Source organism: Pleurodeles waltl, chromosome 5, assembly GCF_031143425.1.
Source record: "Pleurodeles waltl isolate 20211129_DDA chromosome 5, aPleWal1.hap1.20221129, whole genome shotgun sequence".
Classification (NCBI taxonomy): domain Eukaryota; kingdom Metazoa; phylum Chordata; class Amphibia; order Caudata; family Salamandridae; genus Pleurodeles; species Pleurodeles waltl.
Window position 1 is genome coordinate 17065279 of NC_090444.1, and position 13883 is coordinate 17079161.

General features: G+C 42.6%; 1 protein-coding gene across 3 annotated transcripts in view; it reads right to left on the reverse strand.

Moving 5' to 3' along the window:
• Nucleotides 1–1803: 1803 nt before the first annotated feature.
• LOC138295295 (zinc finger protein 850-like) overlaps nucleotides 1804–13883 on the reverse strand; it is a 46924-nt gene continuing 34844 nt past the window's right edge. The window contains exons 2-4 of one of the 3 annotated variants that reach the window (XM_069233501.1): nucleotides 11711–11748; nucleotides 8628–8662; nucleotides 1804–8102 (exon numbers count right to left, since the gene is read on the reverse strand). In XM_069233501.1, coding sequence (XP_069089602.1) covers nucleotides 4636–7422 — 2787 coding nt within the window. In that variant the 5' untranslated portion in view covers nucleotides 7423–8102; nucleotides 8628–8662; nucleotides 11711–11748 and the 3' untranslated portion in view covers nucleotides 1804–4635. The remainder of the gene's footprint in view (nucleotides 8103–8627; nucleotides 8663–11710; nucleotides 11749–13883) is intronic. The other 2 variants (XM_069233500.1, XM_069233499.1) reach the window with 2 other exon arrangements.

Below are 13883 nucleotides of genomic sequence, written 5' to 3' on the forward strand. Positions count from 1 at the left end.
TTGGCTAGCCTGTCACAGAGGTCTTGAGGGATGTTTGCCGTTTCTGATTGGGGATTGGCAAACTCTTTGACCACAGTGAAGAGCTCTTTTGTGGTCTGATACGGTCCTGCAGGGCGGCTTTCCTGGTGACTGTTATGAGGTGGTGGTGGGATTTGATGGCTGCTTTGAAGGCCTGGAAGTCTTCCGGGGACTTGCTGTCCTCCATCCTTTCTCTAGCTATCAGCAGGTGCACCTGGAGTGTGGGGGAGAACCAGCTGGCCTTCATGTGGTGGTGTTATGCTGAGGTCTTACGGAGAGGTGCTAGGGTGATCGCGCATTCAGAGATCCATTGGTGGAAGTTCCATGCTGGGATGTTGGTGTCTGCGTTGGGGGGGCAGGGGATGCTTGCTGAGGGTGTTGGAGAGCTGTTCCTCTGTGTTCCGGCTCCATTGTCTGCTTGGGGCTCGGAGTGTGTGGAGGAGGATGGTCGGTGATGTGAAGAATGTGTCGGCACCAGTAATTTAGACCCTGAAACCTGCAGAGCACGAGTTGAGTGACTAAACATCGGATGTGATCTCTAACATCAGTACCGGCACCACCGGTGCCGACAAATCTTGCCGAACATCAGTTGGCAAAGGTGTCTTCCTCAGTGCCGTTAAAGGCCAGGGATGCGGAGCTGCAAGCATAAAAGACAGGAATGAAGTCTGCATATACTGCGCCGGGAAACCTCACAGGGAGAAATACAATGGACCTGTGGGGCCAGCTGGAACACCAGAGGGGGGGGGTCATTGCCCTATTAAAAATGCTATACATAGCATTTTAAAAATGTGTTGGTCTGTCCCTGGAGCTGGAAAGGTGAATATTCTTGCTCTTGCTGGGAAGGCTGAACATGACCTGCTGCCTGCTCTTTAGTCTCCTGCTTGGGTGGAGTAACAGGAGAGGACTGCTATCAGAGTCGTAGATGACACCGGGATCTCTACCAAAGACGGCGCCGGGGAAACTTCAGGTGACTTAGAAAGAAGAGGAGACAGAGTAGGACTCACTTCCCAAGTTGATTGACGCCGGGACTTCGAAGCAGGAGACAGAGGCCGAGGACTGGCTTCTCAAGATGACTGATGCCGTGAACTATGGCGTTGTCTCTTCTTGTGCAACCTCAAGGATCTAGGAAACGACGACTCCGCTCGAGGCTGTGATCTATTATGGCCTCTCTTGTCCTTAGCTTTAGCCAAGAACAATTTCACCTCTCTCTACTTAAGAGCCTTGGGATTCAAGCTCTGACACGAAGTGCAGCTCCTGACGGTGTGATCCGAACTAAGGCACCAAAGGCAATCTTCGTGCGGGTCTGTAACCGACATCTGACCTCCACATTCTCATCAAGGTTTGGAGCACGACTTCTTAGGCGAAAACACTGTCGCCTAACAAGACACAGAGAATAAAATTCCCTTGTAACAGTGCAACCACACAGAGAGGTTGGATAAAAATTGTTGTGTAAAAAACGGAACCGCCGTCAGCAAGCCGGTGAGGATTTCCTATGGATTCGATGATGTCAGACGGAGTCGCATGCAGAGCCGTGCCATTGTGATGTCCTCGTCAATGAGGAGAGCTGGAGAGGAAAATTTCTGGCCACTGCTGGTGCACTGGGGGTATTCAAAAGGTGAAAAATCCACAGGTAGATGAATCCATCAGAACTAAAAATTAAAGGTGATTTGTGGCAGCCTAAAAACATGACATTCTGACTCCTCGGGAAAGTCGTAGTGGAACAGATCATACATCTTTCTCTCATTTGCACAAGTCTCACACATGTGAAGGCAGACAAATGCAGTATAAGTTTCATTAAATTTATTTAAGAAACTGCAATCTATGGCAAAAGACAAGAGCTGTAATTACAAGACAGATGAAACATAACACAGTAATGATGGTGACCATTAGAGTATAACATATAAACAGTTCCAACATCCTGGCATAGTCATTAGTCTGAAAATTCCTACCTACACTTCTAGCACCTAATATGAGAGCACTGCAGCGTTAGTCCTTCTGCCCATACTAGTCCATAGAAGAAGCCCCTAATCCCATACCTGAAGAAAAGCAGGGGTCTGCCTTTTGGTCTGCTGGAAATCCTCCCAGCTGGCTGAAAATAGAAGTCCAAGATCAGCAAAGCTGTTGACAAAGTGGCACACAGCGTAAGATGTCCCTGGCTGGCATGTCCCCTCTAATGTTCGGCTTGTGTGGTGTTTATATAACAAAACGTGATGTCTTCTGAGAACAGGCCTGATGTGATAATATGTCTATGGTGAGAAGGCTGACTCTGTAACTCTTAGACTGGCAATACCAAAATAAATGTATTGTGTGCAATGATAACCTTGAGCAGGGTACGTAGCGAAATGTTGTGCAAAGAAACTAACAACAATGATTTTGCAGAAAGGCAGCCAATTAGAATATCAAAACAACCTTGCTAAAAAGCAAGCTGTGCTAAAATATAATAGAAGTGTGCATATAAGTAAAAGGGCACATGCCACAGTCCTAGAGCTAAAAGTGCACAGTCTATGCGCTAAAAAGGAACCCATGACAAGCTGAGAGATGAAGCCTCGTATCAACATTGGGGGAAGCACGTGCTGCTAACGTGAAGATGCTGATCTAGCCAGAGTGATTAAACAATGGTAGTAGGAGAAGAAGCTAATACCATCAATAAAGATAAGTCCCTCCATATTACCAGTGAAGCATTGAAATGACTGGAGAAATAAGCAGTAGTCCAGAAACACAGGTGCAGGATGAGGAGTGCAACTTAGAGAGTTCCCTTGGATGTGGCAGATGCATTTTGTTGCACAGCAATGTTAAGAGAAATGTGCCGGAGCACAGCAATGCTGGCACATGATATGAAATACGCAGTGGAAGGTTTATTCTGATGTTACAACACAAGGGAAAAAATAAAGGCATGTATGGTTAATGAAATGCAAAGTGGCTGTGTTTTGCACAACAACAACCAGTTAGTGCTTGGGAAGGCCAAAAGTCAATGCAATTGTAAATCTCAAGCCAATTTCAATGATGACAAGAAGAAGGTGGAAATAGCAAAGCAAATAAAAACTATTACTTTAACTTGGGACGAACAATGGAACTAGTCTTAAAATTGGTTGAAAAGTCAGTGGCACAGGTAACTAAGCAGTTTTAAGCAAAATGTAAGAAAGTAATGGGGTTCTGTGCAAAATAAATATGCAGGGCACAGCATACACCAGTTAGAAGTGGATATGAAAATAACATCCCGACAAGGTGAAGCAGGCAATGGCACTGTGCCTTGAGATGTTATAGTTTCGCTTACTCTTTTGGCGAGTAGTTCAGTCATAGGCACATGTCAAAGATGAACTGATGGTATGAATATTCACAAATGTAGCATTAAGGAGTTTCAATAAAAGAGAAACTCCATCCACCCCTGTGCATCTCCAGCTCAGCCTCAACCCCTGCAGTCTTTTTCAATTGTAACATTCTACAACAGAATGTAGAGCTTGGTAAAGTTTAAGATTTCAGGCAGGATGCAAGACACCACACTCACCCTGCTCCCTTGTTGTTTTTTTCAGCCCTCAGACTAGAGGCTTGTAATAGAGGCTGTAAGACTTTTAGATGCTACAGTCAGGATTAATCACATTGCTTTACTAATGTGGGTCCTAGCCGGATCCGTGTATTCAACAGCCGATAGGAGAAAAGCTCCCCAGGCCTAGAATATTTCATAAGGTTTTTGGTAAAGAACAAATATTGTCGGGGACTCCTCGGATGGGGCTGCTATTTACATTTTATATTAACTTTTTGCAATTACATTTCTGCAATTTCGATCTGTATGGTTTTAGTTACAGAACAATAACAGATTTATTTACAGTTATAAAAGATTTACTTTCTTACAGTTATAATGTTACCATTTCTAAACGTTTTAAATCTACCGCTATCACCAACATTAGAGCACAGGCCGAATGGGCATATTTTCATCAAGGGCTACATGCAGCCTGTATGTGATTTTATTTTTCTTTCATTCATACTGTATGGCGGCATTTACCCTTCATGAGATTTGGTAAAGACCTTCAACAACAACTGCTATGTGAAAGTACTCAAAACAAACTTGAGAGTTGACTAAGTTTTCATCTTTCTTTTTGCCTGAAGACAGTGCCTATAGCCTATAAGTTTAATTTTGTGAAATGTGTAATCCTGACTTGAACTTGATTCTTAAGCCTGATATCCAGATGATGCATTAAATGCCCCCTGTAGTAAAAGCTTAGTCAGGCTCAGTACATCTATATGCTTTGTCTCCAGTGGGGACTCTCTGATGTCGCATTCAAACACTCATTCAATGGATGCCTTGCCACATTCAGTACAACATTATAACTTCTCCTGTGTGCATTTCTGATGTTGCATTAGGCTTTCCTTTCTGCTAAATGCCTTATCACATTCAGTACATTTATATAGTTTTATCCCTGTTTCAATTCTTTAGCGTTTCTTGAGCTCCCCTTGTACCGAGAGCCTCATGGACTCAGTACATTTATGTGGTTTTAGACCTGTATGCACTGCATCTGTATCTTTAGAGAGCCAATTATAGTGAAAGTCTTTCTTGCATTCAGTACATTCATATGGTTTTTCCCATGTGTATTTTCTGATGTTCCATAAGATCGCTCTTTGTCATGCATGCCCAGTTACATTACGTGCATTTGAATGGTTTTTCCCCTTGTGGATTTTCTGGTGTCTCAACAGCACTTGTTTTGTCTTAAACGCCTTATCACATTCAGTACATTTATGTGATCTTAAACCAATGTGCAGTGTCTGATGTATTATTAGACCGTCACTTCTAGTAAATGCTTTGCCACATTCAGCACATTTATAGGGTTTTTCCCCCGTGTGGCTTCTTTGGTGTTGCACTAGTTGTCCCCTTCCAACATATGCCTTGTCACATTCAGTGCATTCATAAGGTTTTTCCCCAGTGTGGACTTTCTCATGGTAGAATAGTCCTCCCTTTGAAAAGAATGCCTTCTCACATTGAGTACATTGATAAGGTTTTGCCCCTGTGTGGATTTTCTGGTGTCGTGCTAATTCTCCCCTTTCAACATACGCCTTGTCACATTCAGTGCATTCATAAGGTTTTTCCCCAGTGTGCACTTTCTCATGGTATACTAGCCCTTTCTTTGAAAAAAATGTCTTCTCGCATTCAGTACATTTATAAGGTTTCTCTCCTGTGTGGATTCTCTGGTGTCGTATTAGATCTTGTTTTGTAATAAACGCCTTGTCACATTCAGTGCATTCAAATGGTTTCTCGCCAGTGTGGAGTTTCTGATGATTCATTAGGTTTTGCTTTGTAGTAAATGCTTTGTCACATTCAGTGCACTCAAATGGTTTCTCCCTGGTGTGGGTTTTTTGATGCTCTGTTACCTGTTTCTTTGTAATGAATGCTTTCGCACATTCAGTACATTGAAATGGTTTCTCCCCAGTGTGGATTTTCCAATGTTGGATTAGGCTTCCTTTTGTACTTAACACCATATCACATTCACTGCATTCATATCGTATCTCCTCAGTGTGGACTTTCTGGTGGAGTATTAGGGTTCCATTAGTAAAGAATGACTTGTTGCATTCACTACATTTAAAAGGTTTCTCCCCTGTGTGGACACTCTGATGTCGCATTAGATCTTTGTTTGTCATAAACGCCCTGTCACATTCAGTGCATTCATATGGTTTCTCCCCTGTGTGGACTTTCAGGTGTTGCGTTAACTCTCCCTTTGTAATGAATGCCTTGTCACATTCAATACATTCATATGGTTTCTCACCAGTGTGGACTTTCTGGTGTCGCTCAAGTCGATCCTTTCTACTGTAGGCCTTGTCACATTCAGTGCATTCATATGGTTTCTCCCCAGTGTGGGCTTTCAGATGCTGGGTTAGCTGGTTACTTGTAATGTAGGCCTTGTTACATTCAGTACAGTTATATGGTTTCTCACCAGTGTGGAGTTTCTGATGTCGCATTAGATGTCCCTTTAAGCTGAAAACCTTATCACATTCAGTACATTCATATGGTTTTTCTGTAGTGTGGAGTTTCTGATGAACAGCTAAGGTGTCCTTTCTAATGAATGCCTTGCCACATTCAGCACATTCATATGGTTTCTCGCCAGTGTGGGCTTTCTGATGTCGAATTAGATATCCCTTTCTACTAAACGCTTTATCACATTCACTACAGTAATATGTCTTCTCACCAGTATGGACTTTTTGGTGGTGTGATAGCTGTTCCTTTCTAATGTAAGCCTTGTCACATTCAGTACATTTATATGGTTTTTCGCCAGTGTGGAGTTTCTGATGATGCATTAAGTTTTGCTTCGCAATGAATGCCTTGTCACATTCAGTACATTTATATGTTTTCTCTCCTGTGTGGACTTTCTGATGTTGCATTAACCGTGCCTTTATAATGAAAGCTTTATCACATTCACTACATTCATAGGGTTTCTTCCCAGCGTGGACTTTCTGATGGCGTATTAGATTTCGATTAGTAAAGAACGACTTGTTGCATTCAGTACATTCATATGCTTTCTCCCCCGTGTGGGCTTTTTGGTGGTGCACAAGCTGTTTCTTTCTAATGAAAGCCTGGTCACCTTCAGCACATTCATAGTGCTTCTCCTGAGTGTGGACTTTCTGATGGATTATTGAGTTTCTAGTAGTTAAGAATGACATGTCACGATCAGTACATTTATATGGTTTCTCTCCTGTATGGACTTCCTGAGGTTGTGTTAACCGCCTCTTTGTAATGAATGCCTTGTCACATTCAATACATTCATATGGTTTCTCCCCAGTGTGGACTTTCTGGAGTTCGACTAGTTGACCCTTTCTAGAGTAGGCTTTGTTGCATTCAGTACATTCATATGGTTTCTCACCCGTGTGGAGTTTTTGAGTTTGCGTTAGATGTTCCTTCAGTCTAAATAACTTATCACATTCAGAGAATTCATATGATTTGTTACTAGCAGGGAATTTTTGTTGGAATATTAGATTTCTCTTAGTAAAGGATGGCTTGTCGTATTCAGTACATTCATATGGTTTCTTCTCCGTGTGGACATTCTGATGTTGCATTAGATCTTGGTTTGTAATGAATGCCTCGTCACATTCAGTACACATATATGGTTTCTCTCCTGCATGGACTTTCTGATGTTGTATTAACTGTCCCGTTGTAATGAATGCTTTCTCACATTCATGTGGTTTGTCTCCTGTGAGGATTTTCTGCTGTTGCATTAGGTTGCCGTTTCTAATTAACACCTTGTCATATTCAGCACAATCACACTGTTTCTCTCCAGTGTGGAGTTTATGATGATTCATTAGGTTTTCCTTTTCCTTTGTAATAACAGCCTTGTTGCATTCAGTACATTTATATGGTTTCTCACCACTGTGAAGTTCCTGATGTTGCATTAGATTTTCTTTTAGCCTTAATGTCTTGTACATTCAGTGCATTCATATAATTTCTCACAAAACGTACAGTACTACTTTAGGAAGAAATCCTTGGCACATTCAGAAAATGGATATGGATTTCCCACTCTGTGTCCGGCCTGTTGTTTGTATAGAAAGACTTAAAAAAAAAAAAAAGTTTTGTCACATGAAAAATATGAATAAGGCCTCTCCATTATGTGACCGTTGAATTAAAACCATTACCTCTTTTTCAACACTTCCTCATTAGATTCAATATATGGACATGATCCTTTGCCAATATCAGCTTTCTGATGTGCCGAAAGTAAGGCATTTAAAATGCCGTGCTTTAAAACATTTATGATAAATTTTTCAAGGAATGCTTTAGTTCATTAGTGTGGTCGTTCATCTCTGTATAATATAGACTAGTTTAAAAGTTAAATGCTTTCATATTCATTAGGCATATATTGCTGCTCCAGAGTGCAGTATTCGCAGGTAACTGAGATCACATCTACTGGAAGCTCTTCTGACACAGCAACAATCCTAGAACTTGTTTTGTAGTTGGGAGGCTTTGTGTCCGCAAACACATACTTGAGACATTATTGCTGCCATGGGAAGCTGCATTTATCTCAAACATTTTAAAACTTATTGTTATACACAATTTATTTGAAACACTTTAATGTTTGATCCATTTTCCCTTCATGCTGTATTTGCTTCACCTGTTGGGGTGACAAAAACACATTTTGAATGAGTTAAAAGTTAATTTCCACAACTATAAGGCAAAATCAAAAATAGACATAAGTGACAAATTAAGTATGGATGTATGAAGTAAAACATTATCACAAGTCAAAGGCAAAATCAAAAACACACATAAGGCAAAATCGAAAATACACATAAATGACAAATTAAGTATGGATGTATGAAGTAAAACATTATCACAAGTCAAACTTCTTTACTTAAAGCAACTGGTGGAACAAACAGCACTAAATATTGATGGATCATGAAGGAGAGTGAGTCTTTCAGACCTTCACCCAATTGCCAAAAAGGACTGAAAGAAACACAACTCTCAACAGAACAAGGGCAGAGGAAAATAAACAGGGGTTGAAGCAATGTAACAATAGACTATGGATCACAGTATAAGAACTAGAGTTAGCATACATAGTAATGTGTGGCTACTCTGATCCCATCCCTCCACTATATGAAGTAGTTAGGAGGTTCATATCTAGCAACCATGTGCCACTTACTATTTGGTGATATTCAAGCTTGTTGCTCAGTGAATCTGCCAAGACATAAAAGGGTTAGGTCTCAATTAAAGCAACTATTCCTATCTTTTGCTATTTCATACATTACAGTACCACGAGAATGAGGGGTCTTGTGTTCAATAAATACCTACTGATACATCCTACCCTATTTATTATTATGCCCTCATGTCGCATTTTTATGTACCACATGCAGCCCACAGATAACTACAGAGATACAGAGGAAGAAAAGAGAGCAGTTGTGGGGGCCGGAGTAATAAACTAATATATAGAAGTAAATTATTTCAGTAAATACCCAATAGAGTGATGGGCAGCACAACAACACCGGAAAACAAGTCTTACAAAGCAGTGAAGTCACTGACACACTAAGGTGCTGTGCACTTTAGAATGAAAGGAGGAGGACCTATTATCGGACCAGGCCCACTAAGTGTGACTCCTGAGGCGTACACTAAGGATCTGATTTAGATCTTGGTGTAGGAGAATACTCCATCACAAATGTGATGGTTATCCTGTCCGCCGTATTACAATCCTATTATATCCTAAGGAGATTGCAGTATGGCGGACACATTTGTGGCTGAGAATTCCATCTGCTGAGATCTAAATCAGGCCCTACTTCTAAAACAAAACAAAGGACATAAATATGATTGCCTTTCCATATAGATAATTTATACATCTAGAAACAATTTGTTTCATAATAATGGTTATGATACTGACTTAGTTAAGGAAGTAAATGTGTTTAAAGTACAAAAGAAGGATAGTGTTTAGATAAAATAAAAACAGATTAGTAGAAATAGTTTGCAAATAGTAAATTCTTTGCCCCTTGAGTTGGCCCTGGTGCTGTCTGCTTCTTAAGAGGTCTCCCGCTTTACTCTTGCATGCACATCTCTCTTACCATTTCTGTTACAGGTTGTACGAATACATTCATTAGACGTTTTTCCAAGGATTCACAAACCCTTGCATTAAACATATCCCTCTAGGGCAGGGGTCTTCAAACTGGGGGGGCGGGCCATCCTAGGGGAGCCTCAAATTATCCCGGGGAGGGGAGAGGGGGACGTGCCAGGCTCTGGCCAAAAGAAGCAATATACAGATAACAGGGCTTTGTTTTATGCAGAAACAGGTTATTGCGTTTTTAAAAAGGTAACAGTACTTAACTGCAATGTTTAAATAAGTCCAGACATATTTAAACATTGCCAGCTTTATAAAATAATTGTGAAAAATTCTGAGGGGGCGCAATGATTTTTATTTTTCAACTGGGGGGGGTGAGGCATTAAAAAGTTTAGAGACCACTGCTCTAGGGCATTACACACCCTCTCCAATTTCAGATGGTGATCACTGGCTCTTATGTTCCCCCACAGATCTCACACTTTCTCCAGTATCACTGGCACACACAGCCTCCCACAGGGATCCCACAACCTCGAGCCTGACCACTGGCTCTAATGTTCCTCATAAGCTCCTTCTATCTAGTCCCAGTCTCCCACCATGATCACTGGCTCTAATTTTAATCTTGAGCTCTCCGCAACCTATCCCAATCCTCACCAGTCTCAGCAGGTGACCACTGCCTCCAAGGTTCCCCCTGAGCTCCTCCTGTCCTCGCCAAGCCCACTAAGTCACCACTGGCTGCATTGTCTCTCTCAGCTCCTCGCTCCCCTTAGCCACTCCTCCAGTCTTAAATAGGGATAATTACCTCTATTGTTCTCACCGAGTCCCCTGTCCCCTCCAGCCTCAGCGGGAGAGTGCATTCTCTAGTCTCAGTTAGCAACTGCTGGCTCTAATGTTCTCCATGCACTGCCTGCTCTGTCAGGTCTCCCACAGCAATCCTTGATCTCATGTTGCTGCTATCTGATCACATGATGCCCTTTCGACCTCCTCTCACTCTCTGCAGTCGCACAAAGGCATCACTTGCTGGAATATCTCTCTGGGCTGAACTTGCCCCCACTGATACCAAATAAGTTGCAATGCATCTCAGAGCTCCACCCGCCCCTTCTGATATCACATACTGACCACAGGTTGCAATGTTTCTCTGAGCTCCACCCGGCCCTTCTGATATCACATAGTGACCACTGTTTGCAATGTCTTTCTGAGCCGCTTCCCACCCTCTCGGTCTTGTAAGGTGAACACAGTTTCTATTGTTTTTCCCAAGCCCACTGCACCCTCCAGTCTCCGATAGTCACTGCTGGCTTTAATGTTCTCCATCTGCTGTTGCTGTCCTGTCCAGCCTCAGAAAATGAACCCTCCTCTCATGTTTCTCCAGAATTTATCATATGGTGACTAGTGGATCTGATAACCCCCTTGAGCTCCTCAGGTCATGTCCAGTACACAGAAACCAATAGCTATAAGGCTCCATTGTCACCAACATTTATCGCATGACTAGAGGCTAACCTTATGCATCATTTTCCTCAGCAGCTACTTATAAAAGAAGCATAGAGAAGACAGGCAGAATGTCAACAGAACACTACATCATGCAGCTGTCACCCCTGTTCTCAATGCTACTCCTTAGACAGTTAAGAGTCCTTGTGTTTTGAGAACCTGCTGTTTTAACTTGTTTAGAAATTATCAATGTCCCAGTCTCATGCTCCTTGTACATCACCCAATGTTAATCACTATTTGTTGACTTTGCAGCCTGAGCCTCCCATCCACTTCTGGAACCACCATACAAAATACAGTGCTGATGGGAATTCCCCATGTCAGCGCACAGGAGCACTTAACCTTCACCCCTCAAGGGTCTTCATTAATCGTAAAGGAATGTTCATCTGATGACTTTTAGTGTGACATTATTAACTCGTTTACTGAATTTAATTCAGAATAGTTGCCTCATATACAAAAGTCTTGTACACCAAAATAATTTTTGTTCCTAGTTTAACTGAAAATAATCCACCGGCATTCCAATAAATATCCAATAAAATATCCTTGCTGCTTCCCAATGCACATCGGGTTTCAGGGAATTCTTAAGACAAAAGGTATTGCCAGTGACTATGCTAAGTCCCTCCCAGAACCCTACCCACAAAACCCTGGTGTGAACCATGGAAATGACACACAACTACCACATGCATTTATGATCCTGTACTCACCGTCTAACACTCCCCGCACTATGTGCACTGCATGCAACCTAAATAACCAAAATAAACAGCGACAAATTTAAAAGTGACATTAATGAGCCCGATTAAGTGCCAAAAACGTTGCATGCCGCAAATTAACTCTTATGTCTGAACGTGATACAGGCTCCCTTTATGAAATGAGGTCAATTAAAAGGTAACGTCAACTGAACAGTCTAATTACACTGTGAAAAACTGCCCCTGTAGGAACAAGCATACCCTCAGCATGCTCTTCACAAACCGCAGAAGAAACCCCGCGCGTGCCTCAGTGACTCATATGACTTACACTGTGGTGGTGTCACAGGCTTGTGCCTATGCGCGGTATACGAGCATGCCCTCATTCCCCACTGCCGGTGACTACACTGCAGTCTTGCCCACGAAGCACCTTACGCGTTAAATGCCCAGAAGTGCTGCTGCGCTTTAAACGTGTTTACCCGGAAGTGCTGCTGACATAGTGGCACACAGCGTAAGATGGCTGGCTGGCTTTAAGTAAGCGTACCCAGAAGTGCTGCTGCGCTTTAGGTAAGTGTACCAGGAAGTGCTTCTCTGATCAAACTCATACCTCCCCGCTCCACCAGCCAGTGGCCTCCGTGCGTTTAAAGGTACCGTAACACCCCCCCTGCCCGGGCTGCGGGTTAAGCTGATAAGAAAGCGCCCAGAGTTCCTGTGAGAAGCAATGCGCCTGGGCACGAGTTATCTCTGAGGCGAAAAAACGTGTGCGGGTCGGTGAGCTGATACATAAATCAGATGAAAACTATATAAGAACTGGATCGGAGCATTGCAAAAAGCAAAGTTCAAAAACAAACTCCAAGCAAAAACCAGCCTCAGGCTTATAACCAAAGGAAATGAGCAATGTATATAAAAACCCCAAGAAATCCAACGTATAATAAAATTATGAGACATCACTACGTTGCAAAATTCAAAAAGAAACGACACAGAAGAACCTCCTGCATGTGTATAAACAAGCAAAATGAGCACACAAGGCCCTCCACGAAACAGGCCCAGCCTACCTAAACGACAGACTCACCTTCTACACCCCCACGCGCAATCTTCGCTCCGCCAGCCTCGCCTCCATCCCCCGCATCCGCCGCACCACCGCCGGAGGAAGATCCTTCTCTCACCTAGCAGCCAAGACCTGGAACTCCCTACCGCTCCACCTTCGCCAGACCCAAGACCTCAGTAGCCCCCTCCCCACCCCACAGCGCCTTGAGACCCTAACGGGTGATTAGTGTGCTCTATAGATCCTTGATTGATTGATTGATTAACCAGTGCTAAATGCTTGTGCTCTCTCCTTCAATTAAGGTAGACTTGGCTTACACCTAATTGGCACGTCTAATATAGCCTTATAGCCCACTGCTGAGGGCTATACCAGTTTTGAAAGGCTCTGAACCTGAGTTATAAGCCTGAGCTGCAGGTGAGGGATCATAACGAGGGAGATGGCCTTTAACAACTGGTACAGCCTGAGGCAGAAAGGCTATTAGCACATTCCACCCACTAAGGATAGAATGCTCTTAATTAAAAAGGGAAAAACAGAAAGACAACCATTGTATTATTGGAGCATAAGGCATACACCAGCCACTACAAGCCCTGTGCCACTTCATTGTCTACAATGGAGCTCTCAAAATACCATTGTTTTAAATTACCGGCAAGTCCCAAGTAAAGTAGTACTGCATGTACCTTGGGCCTGTAAATTAATTGCTACTAGTGGGCCTTCAGCACCCCTTCGGTCAGTCACTAAAGTAGCCCTTTAAAACATGTTTCAGGGCTGCCACTATAGCCTGTAGTGCAGTTTTAAACTGTTTTCGACCTGGAAAAATGAATATATTTTGCCAGGCCTAAACTTTTGTTTTTAATACATATACCTATAGGCTAATTGGGCAGGGTGCATAAAGACTGATTTTAAGTCACAATTCTGAAAATGGCTTTTTTAGAAAGTTGGCAATTGTTGTCCTAATCGTGTGCGTTCTGCCAACATCCTGTATCAAAGACTTTGAATGGCTCTGCTGTTGGGGTATGTGTATTCCGGACAGACAGTGACAGAAAAGGGTCTTAGGTGTTAATAGGATGGGCCATCCTGCCAAGATGGCTGGGAAAGAGCTGTGCCTTGCCTCCCTTACACTTCAAAGAGCTTGCCCTCACAACACATAAA